The sequence below is a fragment of the Protopterus annectens genome, chromosome 3.part1 (assembly GCF_019279795.1).
Source record: "Protopterus annectens isolate FY-2018-M chromosome 3.part1, PAN1.0, whole genome shotgun sequence".
Taxonomy (NCBI): domain Eukaryota; kingdom Metazoa; phylum Chordata; order Ceratodontiformes; family Protopteridae; genus Protopterus; species Protopterus annectens.
In genome coordinates, this window is record NC_056732.1 from 534,084,789 (window position 1) to 534,105,396 (window position 20,608).

The window sequence follows — 20,608 nt, forward strand, 5'->3', positions numbered from 1 at the left end:
TCCCAAACCTCTTGTGTCAGAGGCACATGGGATATATGCAAATGATCTTTATGATCATCAGGTGTTTCAGCTAATTGGCGATTCTGAATGCCCATGACTTGTTTCATTGTTTTAATGGACAATTTCAGCCAAAACCCACTAGCTGTGGATATGCATATTTCAGCCTTGTTATGACCTCATCAGCACAGCACAAGCAGAGTGTTTGACTAAGCATTAGAAACACAGGGCTATTATACCCAGCTGATGTCCATTATCATTAGGGTCACTGCAAAAATATCCCAAACAACAAACTAAAACAATGAGTGAGAAGGTCACCGAAAACCAATCAGTAAAAACAAAATGAAAACTCCAGCAAAGTTAGAACTTCCACTGAGAGACCTCCCAAACCTCTTGTATCAGAGGCACATGGGATATATGCAAATGATCCTTATGAACATCAGGTGTTCAGCTAATTAGCGATTCTGAATGCCCATAACTTGTTTCGTCATTTTAATGGACAATTTCAAGCCAATAAAGCCAAACCCCACTAACTGTGGATATGCATATTTTGACCTTGTTATGACCTCATCAGCACAGCACAAGCAGAGTGTTTGACTTAGTATTAAAAACACATGATAATGGACATCAGCTGGGTATAACAGCCCTGTGTTTTTTTACACTCAGTGGAAGTTCTAGATTTGCTGGAGTTTTCATTTTGTTTTTACTGATTGGTTTTCAGTGACCTTCTCAATCATTGTTTTAGTTTGTTGTTTGGGATATTTTTGTAGTGACCCTAATGATAATGGACATCAGTTGGGTATAATAGCCCTGTGTTTCTAATGCTTAGTCAAACAATCTGCTTGTGCTGTGCTGATGAGATCATAACAAGGCCGAAATATGCATATGCACAGCTAGTGGGGTTTGGTTTTACTGGCCTGAAATTGTCCATTAAAACGATGAAACAAGTCATGGGCATTTAGAATCGCCATTAGCTGAAACACCTGATGTTCATAAGGATCATTTGCATATATCCCATGTGCCTCTGATACAAGAGGTTTGGGGGAAGTCACTCAGTGGAAGTTCTAGCTTTGCTGGAGTTTTCATTTTGTTTTTGTTAAGAGTGCAGATGCTTCCTCACCTCACATTAACTATGAAACTTCTGTCTCATCACTGCAATACCTTCTCTGCCTCCCTCTCAAAACTCATTGTAAACCTTCAGGGCTTCTTTCTCTGTAATGCAACAATGTAGCACACTGTATCATTTCACACTACTGAGATAACCTGTTCACAGTCAAGAGTAAAGTTCATTTCTAGATCCAACATTTCCAGGTCTGAAATTACTCAGCCCAGAGATACACTTCCTGGAGACTGTAACTGTGCCATTTTAAAGGTGAAAAGACTTACTTGTGCCTGCTTCTGACATCATGTAGCATTTAGCCCTGGACAGTACGACTAACAAGACACAACATATATTCTGTATTGCCAGCACCATCAGCTTTAACTTCAGACTGCACCAATCAGCATGACACATGTCATGGGTGTTGAACAAAGCAAAAGGAGTCAACATTTTCAATATACATTCATATTTTCTATGCCTACCTCATAAGCCCGTGAACCAGTGATATCAGCCAGACTCTGTGGTCCTCCAACAGCTTCCTCTAGAGAACGGCATTCTACTGATGTGCTTGAATCCATCCATATAGGGCTATCTTTTATAGCAAAGCAATACTAAAGAGAAAAAGATAATGAACATCCAGGAAACGTGCTTCATAAAGTTTGTTTTTTTAACTTCCTTGACTGACATTACATTACTTTTTGCAGCCCAGAGCTGAAAATAAAGCAGTCTGTACTATACTAATAATGTATATGACCTGATGGAAGTAGCAAGATTAATGCATTTTGTAGAGGTAACAGTAGAAATATACACAGCAGAATAAGTTAGTCCAATTAAAGACCACCAAAATATAGCTTATTTTTTTCTGGGGTGTCATGCATTAGATAAATCTTCTTCTTCTTTTGGCTTTTCCCGGTTAGGGGTCGCCACAGCGGATCACCTGTCTGCTCATGATTGGCAGTGGAGTTTTACGATGTCGAGTTGCCAGCCCGGCGCCCAACCTTCCATGGAAGGCACACACATAAACACCTTCACACCTAGGGTCAATTTAGAGTATCCAATCCACCTACAGCATGTCTTTGGGATGTGGGAGGAAACCGGAGCACCCAGAGGAAACTGACGCGACCACAGGGAGGACATGCAGACTCCGCACAGAAGGCACCCCAGCCGAGGATCGAACCAGAGAACCTCTTGCTGTGAGGTGGCAATGCTAACCGCTGCACCACCACAGCTGCCCTCATGCATTAGATAAATATACCATATAAAAACATTTATTAGAAACGAATAAGCAGTGTATATTATAATGTTCTTGATGTTAAAGCATCAAAATGTACTTTCCTTAAACCATTTCATTTGATAGCAAATAGTTATTTAAAACCATTTTACTTTTCAAAGATGGGGAACAGAGCAGCAAACAAAACATGTCACTCAGCTGACTGCACAGTTTGCAAAAACTAATTTTGGTTCACACAAAGCTGCTATAAAACAGAAGGTAAAACAAGCATACTGAAAGACCAACTGCATTATTTTTATACGGTAAACATAAGTAGTTGTCATTTGCATACTTTACAATTGTTTGTCTGATTGGCTGTTATTCCCCCATTCTTATTTCCCTGATTTTACTCTTTCTGAAAAGGTTTCTGATTTGTAATACTGAGACTGAAATCACTGTGCAACTACTTTCTTCACCTTTACTGGCTGTTTATCCTTCAGAAGCTGTTTGATTCTATGTTAATATGTTTAAGTAAAAAGATATAGGGACAAATCTGCCCCCACATGGATATGCCAAGGGGCTCCACCTGTAAAAATATATTTTTTGAGGGTATGTGTAGTTTACATTTATAGTTAAATTGTGTTTGTGATAGTTTGTGATGAAACACTCACATATTGAAGGATTCAACTGATCAACAAGAAAGGATTTTTTTTTTATTTCCTTCAGGTACCAAATGTAAATGCCAACCATTTAAATGATCTTGACAAGCCAGGGAGTAATAAAAACAGCAACTGTGCATAATCAAGTCCAATCTTCACTTTCATTATTACCTTACATATGCACATGCAACATACATTTGGTAAATTAGACTCTTGACTAGCACTGTACCTTACAACCAATGTGTAGTCCACCATATGAATGAAAAATACTCTTTATACTGTGAGCAGCTGTTCTACTGCAACATGTAGATGACTGTACGTTCCAGAAGGAAAAAGTGCCAAACTTTTCAAGCTGAAGACAAATTACCACACAAAGCATGCACACTACTACAACTGTTGTAGTACTGCCCCATTTCATCAGTGCTTTATCAAAAATGTACAATACCCTTGATTGTAGTTTAGTACAAATAAATTATAAAATTGAATACATATCAGTACAATGAAATAACATTTTGAAAAATAAAGTTATTACTTTTGTATTATGTTACAAATCTCCAAGCACGGAAGCTCGTAGACATTGGGAGTTCTTATCTAAACTAGATCTACACCCAAATAAAAATAATATCGTTTTACTGGGAGATTTCAACTACCCTTGTATTAATTGGTTTAATCTGATTTTGATCAACTGTTATGCAAAGGAGTTTATTAATATTTTATCATATCATAGATAGTGACAATTAAATCTGAATGCAACTAGCTGGAATAATACATCAGAAGCTTACTGTCACCAACATTTCAGCTATGATACACAGGATGCATGTTTCTACTCTGTGAGGGTCTTCAGTTCATTACTCTACTGTGTTTAATTTATATGTGGCACTCAACTCTAAACCAGCTTCTAAAAGATACAGCTATGGACTCCCAGAGTTTAAGCCTTTAACAGAAGCAATACATAATAGTGACTGGCATAAGCAGACATTGGTGAAGAATTTTGGGTAGGACATCTAAGAAGGAATTTTTATAAGAACTCCATAGCCTACTAACCGTTAAAAAAAGTAAAAAACTCCCCTTTTTGGTGGACCTTAGACTTCAAACTTTATATAAGAGAAAGAAAATATTATGGTTAATTAACCTACAAGAAACATACCAGTAAGTTTAAAGGAAGATTATATAACTGTGGTAGGGAGTTTAAACAAATATCAAATTAAAAAAAAATGGTTATGAAAATCTGTTAGCCGACAAATCCAATAATAAGAAAGTTCTATAAATGCTTGAATTTTATCAGTAATACAGCTACCATGGGTCCCAAGAAAATCTCTCTGGTTCTACTTATTAATACATTGAATATACTTGAACCTATATTGTATTTCATTTTCAATACATTTTTATAAACATGTACTATCCTGTATTCATGGAAAGAACTCACAGCAACCCCATTTATAAAAAGGCAATAAATCTGATGTGCAAAAATACAGACCAGTAAGCTTAACATTCATTTTAGGAAAGTGCTTTGAAAAAAGTCTTAATTCCATTCTACATAAAGAAAGCAATTCTGAAATGCAGGATATATTTCAACAAGAATTTACTCAGGGATGTTCCAACTTAACCAACTTGGCAAGCTTCTATGATGAGAGTATAAAGGCTTTAGACTTGGGATTTAGCATAGAAGGGATCAATTTAGATTTAACCAAATCATTTGACTTAACTTTCTCATTCTGTGATTCACAGACCACTGAAGGAATTTATTAACCCATATTTAATCACATAGATCACAACTTGGCTATCTGGTAGGTCCCAGGTAGTTACGATTCAGGGAACAAAGTCCAGTCCTATCAGAATTAGATCTGGGGGATCCTCAGGGATCAGTTTTGAGTCCTGTATTAGTTAATGTAGTATTTGGAACCAGATCTGTAGATAACCACTACTGAATTCGTAAGTACACGGATGACTGCTAGGTTAGTTTTTCACAAATAGTGAGGATGATTTTATTAACTATTATAAGACCAAATAGGATGGGCTTACTGGTATGTTTCTTGTAGGTTAATTAACCATAATATTTTCTTTCTCTTATATAACTTTTGAAGTCTAAAGTCCACCAAAAAGGGGAGTTCAGAAAGAATAAGTGAAAAATTATGCTTTTTGGAAAATCAAGCATAAAGAAGCCAATAACCTTTGTTCATTTGTATTATCAAAAGTTGTTATAAACATGTGGGGATTATGATCTCAGCTAAGTTTCTCTTTGAAGTTCATGTTGAGCCTATTCAATGCAAAGCATTGAAGCAACTGCATTTTTTGACATATAAATATTACAGCAAGAGGTGTCAAATGTTCAATCACATTATACAAAGTGCTCATGATACCAATCCTTGAATATCATAGTGTCTTTCCACATACAGTACTAGACTGAAAGATACATATAGTTAAGGATTTGTAGAGAATGCCTTCCCTATCAGGGATTGATATCAGAGTATAGGCAAAGAGAAAGGGATCAGAGAATCCTAAGTGAAAGCCCTGCTCTGGTAGACTTTTGAACTGAATCTAGAACAGAAGCCGCTGTTAAAAAAAGTGACAATTAGTTGTTGTTGTGTCTTTCGGCTTTTCCTGGTTAGGGGTCGCCACAGCGGAACTCCGGTCCGCTAATGATTGGCAGTAGATTTTTACATACCGAGTTGCCGGCTCTGATGCACAACCTTCAACAAAGGTATGCCCATTCACGCATGTCTCCACACAGAAGACGCTCTAGCTGACAATCGAACAGGACAACGTCTTACTGTGAGGTGACAACGCTACCACAGCACCACCAGCGCCATATTGCACAATAACTATAAGAATCAATCAGAGTAAGTTAGAAAAGGTTGGGAACAGAGATTGGACAAGCAATTCACAAGGGAACAAGGGCAGGACATAGGTATGGCTCCCAAATCTGCAACAAGAAGGTTTAAGATTTTTTGCTTGAAAGTGTTTGCATAGGAATTTTTATACCCCAAGAAATAGACTTGATGTTGAGTTAAGAGATTGAAAAAAAGCAATAGTTTTTGATTTAATTGTTAACTCTGTTAAAGAAAATAACAATATTTTTGTGAGGGTGGACAATGTCATTAAACAGAGTAAAAAAAGGAAGGTTAGTATACTAGACAGAAATAAACATGAATATGAGAAGAAATGTGCATATCCGAAGCCACCCTCCTTTTATAAACAGGGTGAAGCTAAGATAGTGGAGAATTTACTGACAACAGCTCAGTTATTTTTGAACCTCCAGTAGATAACAGTGGTGAACCTCTCCTTCTTTTTTAGAAAGGGTTCAAGTGAGACAGTCCACTAAACTAGCATGTCAAGACACAGGCTATCCCAGGAAACAGTTTCGAACCACAACAGGAACAATTATTCCAAATGATGATGGCAAGGAGAAGGGAAGGGTGATGATGCATTAACAAGCCCTGTTACAATTTAAGCAGTTGTGGTAGTGAAGGAAAATACAACATGCTATAATGTGCTGGTTTTGATGTGTTTAGTTTGTCTTGTATACAACTTCCTGCTTGTTGTCTGACTTTATTCAAACAAGGTTTTCATTTTTTTCCCAATTTTTATTTGGATATTGTTAAAGTACTTATTTGGTTAAAATTATACACCAGACATTTGAATATGAAACTCTTTTTTCTTTCTCTGGCAGACTAGTTAATATTAATGAACTGAGTTTGAGTGTGTTCTTACCCCCTGCTAACCCTTTGGTATCTTCATTTGAAAGTAAATTTAGACAACTTCACAGACAGAGAAAGAGAGAAGTTTGTTGACATCTACCTCCCTGATGACAGGTAGTTTTTAAAGCACCAAAATGGGGATAAGAGCTTACAGGTAATGAAACCTGACAAAGGAGAGAAAATAGTAGTTAGAGATATTCTGCACTTCTCATTTAAAATGTTAGAAATGTTATCATATGAGCACATTATCTAAGAACAAAATCAACACTGCTTATAGTAAAGTTGATTACGTTTTGAATGCTTTGTTTTCACAAGGATCCACTAACAAAACAATTTTTGATTTTTTAAGAGTTGAGAAAACACTGATTCCCTCCATCTTCGGTATTCCGAAGATTCACGAGAACCAAGCCGACCCTCCATTTAGACCCACAGTTGCTGCTATGGGATCTAAAACAGAACCTATTACTTAATTCATAGATACCAAGTGTAAACAGTTATTAAAAATGTCACCTCATATTCTATGTGATTCTTTGCATTTACTGGACAATATTAAAAACACAAATTTTGAAGAGGCACTTCTATTTGTCACTATTGATGTGGTTAATTTGTTTACTGTTATTACCCACAAGAAGGGATGCCTTTTGTTCAATGATTTCTTAGTAAGGTACAATCTCATTTCCGCTAATAAGACTTTGATGACTGATACCCTACTGTTGCTTTCTAACAATTTTATATTTTTTGAAGGACAGTACTTTCACCAAGTGTCAGGTGCAGCGATAGGTGTGGCTTATGCCCCATATATGCTAATGGCATATTGGCAGAACAGGAAATATGTCACATCTTCATCTCTGTATTTCAACCCATGAACTTATTTTCAGTTCCTGGATGATATTTTGATTTTTATGGAAGGGTACTGAAAACCAGCTACTAAATTTCATATCATATTTAGAAATTATAACTATTTTTTAAAGTTTACTTATCAGTACGACATGACTACAATTAACTATTTAGATGTAATTATATGAAAAGACAAACACTTAAAAAAGTTCTATTTCCACTATATACAGAAAAAGCTCTTTCTAAAACTCTTACTTATGAGAGTTGTCACCCCCTCCACCAAAAATGAAGTATTGTTAAGGGCCAAATGGTTCATTTGTCGAGGCTTATTACGAGGGATGATATGTTCGAGAAGGAAATACACAATCTATGGTGTATGTTTAGAGATACATGGTACCCCCACCATCTGCTTTATTCTGTTAAAGAGGAAGTTTATGGGAATAGAGCAACAAGATTTTCATGATTGTTAATCAGTAACAATGAAGCAAGTGTTACAGTAAGAAGTGAATACAGTGACACTAGTCTCCACTGCTGTGGGAATTCCTTATCTCTAGTTCAGCCCTTTAATAGCTATATCTAAAAATATGTAGACATTTTTAAGAACCTATGGAATTGAGATTTTCCTATGGATATAAGCACAAGATTTGGTGGGCAACATATGGCAGTATTTAGTAAGCGTAATTCCATAAAAAATTTGATAGAGGAGTAACCAAGGGAATTATGTTTAGGTTGGCCCTATCAAATAAGTAAGTGTGGCAGATGTAAATGGTGTAGGTTCATTCACAAGAGGTCATATTTAACAATGGACAGCTATGACCAAAGTCTGGCCTGTCCTGGTAGATGCAACTGTGACACCACTCACATGGTGTATGTTGCTGCCTGTGCATCTTGAGCAGTATTTTACATGGGCAAAACCAATTGTTGACTAAGGGACTGAATAAGGGAGCATATTTCTGACATTAAAAAAATCATTCTACTAATGCCTTGTATAGGCATTTAGCTAGTTGTAAAATTTTTTTAAAAATTCATTTTTTTTTTTTTTTTTTGCTGTGGACAGGGTGGTTCATTCTTCAAGGGGAGTGACATGGATAATGTTTTAGAGTTTAAGGAATTACAATGGCAATTAAAATTTTGCAGGTCTTAATAATTCAATGACTGTCAGCATTTATTAAAAATTAGGGAAAACAGGATGTGAATGATTATGGATTATAAATTATATTACATAGTTATTTATTTAATTATGTATATACTCAAGTGCAATTAATTATTTCTGGACTGATTTTTTTATCTTTTTAAATACATACTTTTTAACAAAGCATCTAAATGAAAGTATTTTATAAAACGATTTTATAGTGCTTGTGACGTCCATCCAATACCCCACCATACTGCCAACAATAAAATGCGATGTCCCCACTTAAAACCCGGGTAAGTAATTAAGGAGCTTCAATCCTCACAAGTGCCTCCACGGTGTGGAACCATCATGGAAAACACCGGAGCACAGAACACAAAAGAATAAAAATCCAAAATTTCCTTTAGAGCACAACAGGAACACACTCTATTTTCCTGGGACTGGACTATATACCTCTGCCCTCCCCAAATGTATTTTCTTATTATACACTTCAGAGCAATATGCTCCAGTTTAAGACCTCTGACTCACTCACACTCAAAATATATTTAAATCTCACACACTCAAACACTTATGGGAAGCCTGACACAGATTTCCTAGCTGTGTCCCCTCGCCAATACAAATGGTAATGCTGCCACCAGAGTCAGACAGGTCTGCACGCCCTTCAAAGGGTGGACAATTGTTAAAAATTAAATATCAAAATAAATGACAGCTAGGACCAGAAGCAGCCATGCCTTTGAGCTGACCTGGGGAGTATCAAACAGGTATAAGCACTCTCTAATCTCTAAAGAACACACTGATTTCCAGACACAATGTAAAGTAATGAAAAACGTTTAATTATAAGTAAAATGATTACAAGAATATAAATCAATAACTTTCAATAAAATACCAGAATTCAATCACCAGAAATATAAAATTAAATTGTAGGACATTTTAGAAAAACTCCAGCTACATAACTAAACTTTCCTAACCTAACTAGTCTGCAACTCTTCACTAACAGCTCAGCACTTGACTAACTGTATAACTTAACTGCTCTTAACTGTCTTATTTAAAAAAAAATAACAGTCGGCTGTTTGAAAAGTTTATTTTTCCTGTTAATCAGCTGCTCACATAATCACCTAGCAACCAGGAACATTCTAAAGACATCACCCAGTGTTCAGCTGATTCTCCATAGTTTGTGCTTTAGAATCTCCCTCTCAAACATGCACAATTAGAAATGTATCAAAACTCTGATAGATTCTATAAACATTCTGTTTAAATAGGGAAATATTCAACATTTAAAACCTATGTACATTTTCACAACTAGGCATGCTGACATACAATACAAGTCGATCTGAGAATATGGACAAATCTCCTGCCAGACATGCTAACATAGATGACAGTGTTTTCATTTTCTTCACATTTCTGCTGATTTTTTCATTATTTATTGTTTTTTTTAATTTTCCATCATTATCAATATTTGTGTCATGATCATTTAATTAATGCCCTTATGTAATTGGTTATAATTGGTTAGACAAACGTTATCATTGGTGGCCAATGATTGGCTGAGGCCCTCTTTAAATTATGGTACGGATGCCATTCAAACAATTCTGATGAAGTTCCCAATCTATTTGGGATAAAGCACTTAGTTGTGGTTTTAACTGTTGCTTAACAAAATAATAATATATATATATATATATATATATATATATATATATATATATATATATAAATTTTATATTTGGACATGAGTGGGACTGTGTGTTGAGATGCCATTCTGGGTTTATGCACAATTCATGACTTTTAGAACTCTGTGCTACATGGAGTACAAACTTGGGTTGTGAGCCATTTGCTGCACTTCCTAACTGGTTATGTGATGTATAACATTTGTAATTAGACATGTTGACATGCTTTGTTTTGTTTTATATCAATGTATGTTTGCCTGCGTCATAAGTGATAATTTAATAAATGTGTTAAAAATAGTTAAAGATTTGGATTACATAACTAGATGTTGAGTTCTGAGTTTATATTTAGTGCACTACAGATGCATTAATTGAAAGCTGCTATTTTCTTATGTCTTTCATGAAAACTCCTTACATGCATTATTTGGCACCGACATTTATGCTAGTTTGAAAATATAAAAACATAATTTAAAATGTTGCACCTATGTATCTTAGATGAAGCTTAGGAACTGATATATACAACCAATAGGATTATATTTTTATGCAATAAGATCCCTGTTTCAGTGAAAGCAGGAAAAGTACAGATTCCTTTAAGAAACTGATGGATATATTGTATGTTTGTATCACACTATTCTTACTATTAACTCATACGGCCTGTTTTTATCACTAGCTGTGCCATTTCTTTTTAAATGTGTTAATTTATTTGTTAATTATTTGCTAATTATTGTTAGACAACTAATTTCTTTACTGACTTGCTTTGTACACTGTTGATTAATACGTGTTCAATTTGATAGATTAATACTGTCTATTTGTATGTATGGAGCTTTTCTCCCCAGGCCTCCGCTGAAAATGAGCCTCATGCCCAGTCGGACATTACCCGGTAAACAAACAAAATAAATAAATAAATAAATATTGGCTGGAGACAAAGTTTATGATTACAATATCTGGGAGACAGCATTCCTTGACAGTCATGTGGCCTGAGTACTTTAATTAAACTTAAGAATTTATGAACTTATAATAAAGTTTTATGAAAATGTACTACTACTGTTTGTACTGCAGCATATCTCCCTGGGCCACTTCTATAAATGGATTTTGCCCAGTAGGACATTTCCAGTCAGCAAAATAAGTAAAAACTGGATGTCCTTGGGATATACATACCTGCAGCACATTCAAGTTAGGATTACAGACGGTTTTGTTAAAAGCACTATTCCAATATATACACTGCAACAATTTTCTACTCCATTATTCTTGAATAATTTTTAATTGATGTCCTATAAGAATTACATTGCATCGGCAACACACTACAAAGCTATAAATTTATATTATGCATTTTATTCTTATTGTTTTCAAAAGTACTTCAGAGTAAGTAATATTTTAAATTATTTTACTACAATAGGTACTGTGTATCTGAGTACTGCTGGATTTATCCAAACATGGTGATTTGCTCAATAAGGCTGAAACCGGAATGTCTGCAATCTGTGTTTACAGAAAAAATGCAGACTTAAAAAAGATATTTTACGTCTCTAATAAGTTCACTACATGCTACTAGAGGTTCTATTTTCATGGTTTTCCTCAGTGGAGTGACGGCAAATCTCATACATCTTCCACCTTGATAAGAAACACAGTTTCGCCAAAGTTTACTACATGCCACAAAATGGAGACACGCATTTTTAAATATGCAAACATATGAACTTGCACTGTTTTTTTTCCCCTAATGTATGTTTTTTTCTTTCTGATGGGGGACTGGTTCAGTTGGCAAGTCTGAGTCTGTGATAAACAATAGTAACCTGCTTTTCTTCCAAGCAATAAAAGCAATAATGCAGATTTACAGACGAAGAATCTACTGCCAGCTGTTTAGTCTAACTACTGACTGACACTACATAAACATGATTATATAGCATACAAGAAATAATGTCCAATACCAAACAGTGTAGGCATTACAGGAAAATAATGGATAGCCTAGCAGTGCTATGAGGTTCAAAACATAACTACATTTAAATGTTTGAGTCATGACACATGGCTTTAATGCCAGCATAGATGTACTTTATTTTTTTCTTTAACCAGGCTCTTCTAGCACATTAATTCACCTCTTTGGGACATTTCTCTAAGTCCATTTTCTAATGGGTATTAATAAACCCAGTCTCAGCAGTTTAATTAACCAGCTTCTTGTGGATAAACCTGCATCACTATTGAGATGCAGAGCCATCCAGCACTCAACTAAGTCCAGTTCATCTTACCACAGTTTCTATATAACACCCCCATACATACAAAATGTTAAAAAATTAACACCCTCAGTCCCCACTGCCACATGAACAAAATAAAAGGCATTACCCACAACATGTATAGCTTAGGTATTACTTTCACGGCTTTCAGCAAGGAGCAAGGAAACAGTCTAGAAGAAGAGTCAAATTTCACCATGATGGTAAAAGTCCCACCATCATTTTATATTATTTCTTCAACAAAGTTTGCTGGATACAAAACTTTGAACAGTACAGTGCCTTTGTGGTTAAGATCTCTCAGAGCTCTGGGGTCCAGGCTCAAAACCTTAACCCTGGTCACTTTCCAAGTGGAGCTTTGCATGTTCTGCCAGCATCTGCTTGTTTTTTTTTTTTTGTTTTTTTTTTGCAGGGGTTACATCCTCCACTTTCTAAAACATGCTGGCCAATTGGCTATGCCAAAGTGACCATATTTATATTTCATTTACCCTTGCTTTTGAGCTGGGTGCTGCAGCTGAAAAGGGTCCAAAATGGACCAGTTCACATAGTTAATAAACAAATAAATATATAATGTTTATAAACAAAAGGAGTAGAAACTTAATAGAGTATTATTATCATCATTTCTTCCAAAATGAAATGGCCCCCAGTATCTACAATAAATTACATGAAATTAGCTAGTTAAAGGAGTTTAGAATAATTTAAGAAGAGATTAACTTTATCAGAAGCAAAGCTGGATACTTTAAGGAATGCAGACATTATTGCTTGACTTCAAGTTTTCTGACAGCAAAGCACAAGTGGACCAATAAACCACAACAGAGTACATACTGCACAACCCATAGTTAAACTTAAATGTTGCTATACACAGACTAATTTTATTTTTCTGCTTTTATTTAGTCAGTCTGTTAGTTAGTTAGTTAGTTTTGCAGTTCTGTGGAAGCTGCGTAGCAGTATATTTATTTGCAAAGCCTCTCCAAGGCCATATGGCTACCAGTCTCCTACAGAGTTGAGCTACTCCTAGGGTCCCTTGTTTTTAAACTACTTCAGCTAGTTGCCTTCTCACCTCTTGCAGCCAAACGCCATAATAAAACTATCCCTACAACCTCTGCAAACTTTCCCAATGAACTCCCTCACTTCAGACACTCCAGACTAAATTGTACTATACTGACAATTCCTTATCCATTCTTGCACCCAAACCCTGGCAATCCCTACTCCTTCACCTCAAAGAACTCTCCTATTTCCCCACCTTCAGAGTTCAACTCAAAAGACACCTTCAAAAATCTGAGTGCAAGTGCTTTTCCACTGGACATGTAACCTACCCCGATCCTCACCTGCATGACTTCTACTTTGACCATCATTTCTGAGCTGCTGCTTCCCTCTCATACTATAATTACTTCACGTTTGATTGTCTTCTCTGCTGATATTATTTACACATTGTATCCATTGTCTATGGGATTATCTGCCTTCTGTGATTACTCCGTGTTTGTCAATTTGTTCTAGCTTCTTGTTTTGTGAATCTACTCATTCAGCTGCATATAAGCTAGCCCTGTATGTATTGTCTAAGATCACTCACAGATGATGTTGTAAAGAGTTAAGTTGTTTTTTGACTTTCACAAGTGATCTCGTCAGAAATCAATAGAATGAATGTGTGAAAAATCAGAAAAAATGAGTTCATTTTAGTATGCTATATTTGGAGAACCCACTTTTTATTTGACTGTGTGTACCACGCTTCTTTCATGAAGCACGATTTTCTTTGCTATCAAACAGCAAGGGAAGAGTACTTTACCTGCTCTGCCATGTGTATATAAGTATGGGGGGAGTATTCATTTCCTCTCTTGTAAAGTACTCTGAGGACTACTTATTAGAGAGCTATAGCAAACATATGTGCAGCATTAACCATCCATACTTTTGTGTTACAGCTGAGGTGAGTGGTGCTCAAACAGAAATAATCATACCTTGCACAGTCATACCCCCTGAGAAGTCAAATACCCCTTCAAATTACAACATTAATAGCACACCCCTAAAAGTGGACTCAGAGGTGAGAGATCTAGGTACACAGACAGACAGTAGCCTGAACTATGACTACCATGTGTCCACACCAATAAGCAAGTCCATCTATGAGGCACAACACATTAGTAAAGGCCTGGCATCCAGATCCAGAGAAGTTATAGTCCCACTATACTCGGCCCTCATCAGACTAATAATAATAATAATCATAATAATATGCACCTTTTAGCATGTACTTCACCACTAAAAAATATATATATATATATATATATATATATATATATATATATATATACACACAGACACACACACACAGGGTGTAAACATCATGCTCTATGCAGATAGAATAAAAGCCTTCTCCCATTACTCTGTCTCGTACAAACTATTAAGGAGCGATTTATGTCTAACCTACAAAGCACTCATGAATCCAACCCTACTGGAACTGTTACATCTTCGCAAGACAGCATGCATGAGGGTCACCCACTCTAGGGATCTAAACCTAGTCGGTGGCACAAAGAAAACATACTAGAGAGACAGACATGTGCTTCAGAGATTACCCGTTCAGTGGCACAGGCTTCCTATTCACGTAAAGCAAAGCCCTTCCTGACCCTCTTCAAACACAGTATAGATCAATGGATGTGGAGGGGTGTCACCCATGTACCTTATGGACAGGGACCATTTGTAAAATATTCAAAGGCATAGGCACAAACCTTAGACATTCTCTAGCTCTTAGGGATCAAAAACAGGTAAAATTTGGGTAATAATGGCTAAGCCTGTAAGTGCTCTTATGCCGTTATCCTAGTAATCTCCTATGAATCTATGAAGCTATAAAATGCATATTTATTTACTTAAATGACTGTGTTTATTTAGCATGTAAGATATTATCTTAACTGGCTTAATTAACATTGGTAGGAAAGTAAATAACAGTACCAAGGTTCTAGCCTATAGAGCCCTACTACTTTTCAGCTATAATGGAAACACTGTATACTTCATTAGAATAATATATGTGGTGATATGCATTAATCAGAAACCTGAAAGTGAGATTTACAGGCTCTGTTTCAATCACAGAGTATGATGTGGACAGTGGAGTGTTTCTTATAACAATTTACTACACTGATTCAGAGTCACAAGAAAGCATTGTCCGTTTCTTAAAACAATTGGCAAAGCAACATTTACGAGGAGTGAAGACAAAGCTAAAAGAAGGTTCACATTATTGCCCACTTCTTTGTTGTAAAATAGAACCTGAAGTGTAAGCTACAGTGAAATTTTGTATGTAATATAGTCAGGGCAATTGATTTTCACATTTATATTTGCTCCACTGTTGGACTCATGGCTATGTGAGGGTTGGACCTCATTTCCAAGTAATATTTAAAACATTGCTATTGTTAGTAAACATTTTAATGGCCTCTGAATGGTTGATTAGCTTTGTTCACAACATAGTTTTCATTCAAATCAAGCATATATTCTAAATTACTACTACTAATGCATTCATAAGAATTAAGTGAACCTCAAAATGTTAAATCAATGTATGACTTTAGTATTTAGGCTGGTTCCAATACACCATAGTCACTACTTGACTTTATTACTGATTTATTGCATTTTATGCCAAACCTATTTTAATACAGCTATATATATATATATATATATATATATATATATATATATATATATATATATATATATATATATATTCAAACCTATAATTTCTTAGTTTGATTATATTTATTTCTTAATTTAACACTGCTATTCTCTAAATTTTAGTTAGAACAGTGTACTAAGACTATGGTCTGTTAACAGGCTGCTTTCTGTACTCCATTCTTTGATTTCTTCATCCTCGATTTGACTGATGAGTTATTCTGAGCAAGTCACTAAATTAGACAGTGCTTTGGAGCAAGTAGGAATTTGGGCTAAGGAACTCACTGGTCTCCTGGACTGCATGCCTGTAATATTTTCATATATTCAGAGGTACAGTAAACTCTCAGTTAACTGGAACTCAAGCAACCAGAAAAAAAAATGGAAGAAATACAGTACAATTTTCATGTGTTGCACTTTGTTTCCTCCCCGCTGAAACATATCTTACATTTTTAGAGTTTTAGAGTTTTAAAAAGGAAGATAGGAATAAATTCCCTCTCTCCCCAACCTAAGAACAAGTCAAACCAAACAAATACCATAGGATGCTGTATTAGCCAGGCCTATTTTTAATAATAACTCTCAAGCAACCACAAACTACAGTTATTCAGCATCGACCAATCCCCATGGGTGCTGGTTAACTGAGAGTTTAGTGTTGTTACTAATCAATTTGTTTTTTCCTTACTGCTTACTTAAATGCCTTGCTATTCTATCCTGTACAATTACAAAAATATACAGAAATCCAAACCTTCTGGACTTTATAAAATTAAGTAAGTGAAAGAACATTCAGAAACTGTTCACTGAGTATCCATATTCATATTATGCAGGTCAAGATGGAATATTTTCTCCAACTTACTATTGAAGCATTAGATGCGCTTAGAAATTTCAGTGTGGATACTCAGTAAACAAGCAAACTGTCTAGCACTTTAGCTCAGATAACTATTTCTTCCAAAAGTATTTACGGCATTAATATCAATAGACGAGCAGGAAGTACTTAAATCACTTTGGGTTCCAGCTCTAATTATGCTGGATTAGCATGTGTAAGTAACTGTGTATTAGTTATGGAACTGCCAAACTGATGACCACGTGTGCATTACATACAGATTATATAAACAAGAAGGAGGAGGGGAAAGAAAATAGAGTAGTTTTGGGGGTAAAATAAATAAGGTGGGAGGCAGGAAGCAGAGGAAAAAATGAGGAAGAAGAGGGGAGAGAATAAAAATGTGGTTAGAAAGGGTAGGAGAGAGGGGAGGGATGGAGAAGAGCTGGACAGAAAGAACAGTAGACATAAATCTTATTTTCTGGAGGACAGAATACTGGGTGGGGAGTGGCGTTTAGGTAATTCTATTATTCTGGAAGCATTGGTGCCCTACAACATTTTGAATCTCTGGTGGTCTATGTGATGTATACAGCGTACAGAGAATGACTCCCTAACATATGGGCCACTGTAACCAGCAGTGGCTCTTACTGCCACTGAGTACAGGTTACTCTATGTGTACAATGCATGGCTATATCGTACTGTGAGTATGTATCTGTACTAGTGATGTCACACTCAGTTACTGTCAATGTCACTGATATGTATCACCCACAATTCTGGGGGCATGCTGTGTACTTTCAGGGAAACAGGTACTTCACCCATGTCTTGGTACCATTTTTAGAAAGATTATAATTGTCTGATGGCTGGGTACTGTTATCTGCCCAGTGGGCATTCATTGCTTTCTTCACTGCAATACTGCTTCCTTGTAACATTTCTCATTGTGCTCACGTTATACAAGTGCTGCTACATGTGCTTTGTTGCCAGAGTGAATATAAATACGTTAACCTAGCTGGTGCATGACAGCACAAATGATATGCTACTCTGTTGTACTGTTATCCCTGATTCATACTTCAGAGCATTAAATATACTCAGTGAGTAACATGTTTATGAATCATGCACAATGTGGTTCAAAAATGTACATAATAATATGTTAAATCAAATAACCAACACAACAAAATAGTAGTCAACTGAAAAATTACCTTTAGTAAATGATGTAAAGGAAAATCAGATGATAAGTTCTTCAATAGATGCTCTGCTCCTTTTTGCCAATAAACGCTTCCATGTTGCTAAAAAAAATGCCAGTATAACAACACATTTAAATCAACAAATTTAAATCAGTTGACCAATACCAGCATGATGTAGCACATAAAATTTCATCACAATGAAGCTCAGTAAATTCTGACAATGCCCCAATATTAATTCTACAAATAATCAAAAGAAACCACAATGGGATACTAGACAAGGATAAAAAACACTGATTCCACAGCACAGCTGTATATTACAATATTTTGAAAAGGTTTTTAGTTGAGTGCTTTTGACCACTCAATCAATATACCAAAGGACTTCATCAGAACAAAAAATTCAAGCAATTTATACAAACAGAAGAGCTCATAAGAAACAAAAGAACCAATCGTATCAATCAATCAGTTAACTGTATATATAAAGTATATACCACAGCAAATTAATTTACAAAAACGCATATTCTGATAAATACACTGTTAAATACATCTGAAAATAAAAGTATTTACACACACACACACACACAAAATGTATATATATAAAATGTGTGTACAATAAAATATGTCTGAATGAATGTATGAATAAATGAATAAAATCCCTGTATATATGTCCTAGATTGCAAGTGAAGTATATTGAAAAATGTATACATGTACAATCATCTTAGTTATATATCAATATACAAAGTAGATATAAATATTTGTAATATAAAATAAATATAAATAAATATACTCACACATGCACACATTTTATACACACATACACACACACGCACACACACACACACACACATATATATATATATATATATATACGTGTATGTATATACAGACACATACACTCGGTGTCTGTGTGTTTATATACATATATATGTATATATATATATATATATATATATATATATATATGTGTGTGTGTGTGTGTGTGTGTGTGTGTGTGTATATGTATGTATACATGTACGTGCTCTTGATGCTGGCCTATCAACTTCAGTACTCCTGTTAGACACAATGTCAAACCCTAGGTTATTACAATATTTAGAAAAAAACTTGGATGCTGTCTAAACATATTAACCTGGTTTTCCTCCTACCTAAATGACAGACAACAATCAGTTAGATGGCAAAACCAACAATCAGAGTATCTGGCAAATTACACAGGAGTCCCACAAGGGTCCATTTTAGGACCACTATTCTTAAATATATTCATTAATGGTCTTAATAAAGCCTCCCAACAAAGCAAATTAATTCAATATGCAGATGACTCAACTATCATCTATCTCATCCTCCAACAATTTCGCTGACTTCTAGAACATCACCCAAGATGCATTCACATCTATAGAAACCTGGCTAAATGACACTCAGTTAAGGCTGAATCCCCCAAAAAACTAAATTGTTACTATTTTCATCAAAACCTCCAGCTGCAGAATTCAAGATTTTTTCACTTAGTACAGAAATAGAACAGGTGCTATCTGCAAAACTTTTAGGAATCACTATTGATAACAAACTCTCTTTTGAACAACACATTCTCAATAGAGTAAAGAAAATGCATTTCAAACTTGGCAAACTATACTAACATAAACTCTACCTAGATAAACTAAGATAAAACTACCAAACATTTTGCTTATCCCATCCCTCTTGTATGGAAGCCCCATTTTCACCAACCTCCATACATCCCTCAGTAATAAGCTGCAGTCTTGCTACAAGATAGCAAAATTTGCCTCAAGCATGGCCAACTGCTCAAACCACTGCAAAGCTTTATCATACCTGTCCTGGCTTGAATTTCACCACTATCTCTATTATACTCAGTTAAAAACTTGCTCATAAGCTAATTTTCAAACCTGATAGCTGTCCTGCACTCCAGTCTATCTTACACACATACACCCCAACTAGAACCCTCCGGTCTTCAGAAAGAACACTTTGAAATGTAGCTAAACCCAACAAAAGAGCAGAATAATGCCAATATTCCTACAACATTGTTAAACTATGGAATAGCCTCCCCTCATAACATTTCTCAACTTGACTAAAGCTGCACTAAAAAAACACTATTTAAATAATCCTGGCTGTACCTGTGAAATACAGTGTATGCCCCCTTAACTTCACTCACTTAACTACTCAGATCTACTCTTTAACCCTCTGTTATATTTTCTTACTCCTCTATATGACTGTTTCTCCTACCTACGATAAATGCAATTTAGTAATGATTATGATTACTTTCTTGTGATTGAATGTATGTTATTATGTATCCATATAGTCTGACAATTATGTATTAACTATATACCATTACTCCCCACCCTATGCGAGTGTATGCACAGCACTTTAACTTTGTATTTTTTCTGTACAATATTTGATTACCTTTGGAGCTTTTCTCCCCAGGCCTCCATTGAACCAGTCAATAAATAAATAAATAAATTCTAAAGATATAT

General features: G+C 35.4%; 1 protein-coding gene across 1 annotated transcript in view; it reads right to left on the minus strand.

Moving 5' to 3' along the window:
• The window catches only part of XYLB (xylulokinase), a 1,259,970-nt gene that overhangs the window by 1,092,897 nt on the left and 146,465 nt on the right, over positions 1–20,608 (minus strand). The window contains exons 5-6 of the mRNA XM_044066952.1: positions 18,153–18,239; positions 1,579–1,707 (exon numbers count right to left, since the gene is read on the minus strand). Coding sequence (XP_043922887.1) covers positions 1,579–1,707; positions 18,153–18,239 — 216 coding nt within the window. The remainder of the gene's footprint in view (positions 1–1,578; positions 1,708–18,152; positions 18,240–20,608) is intronic.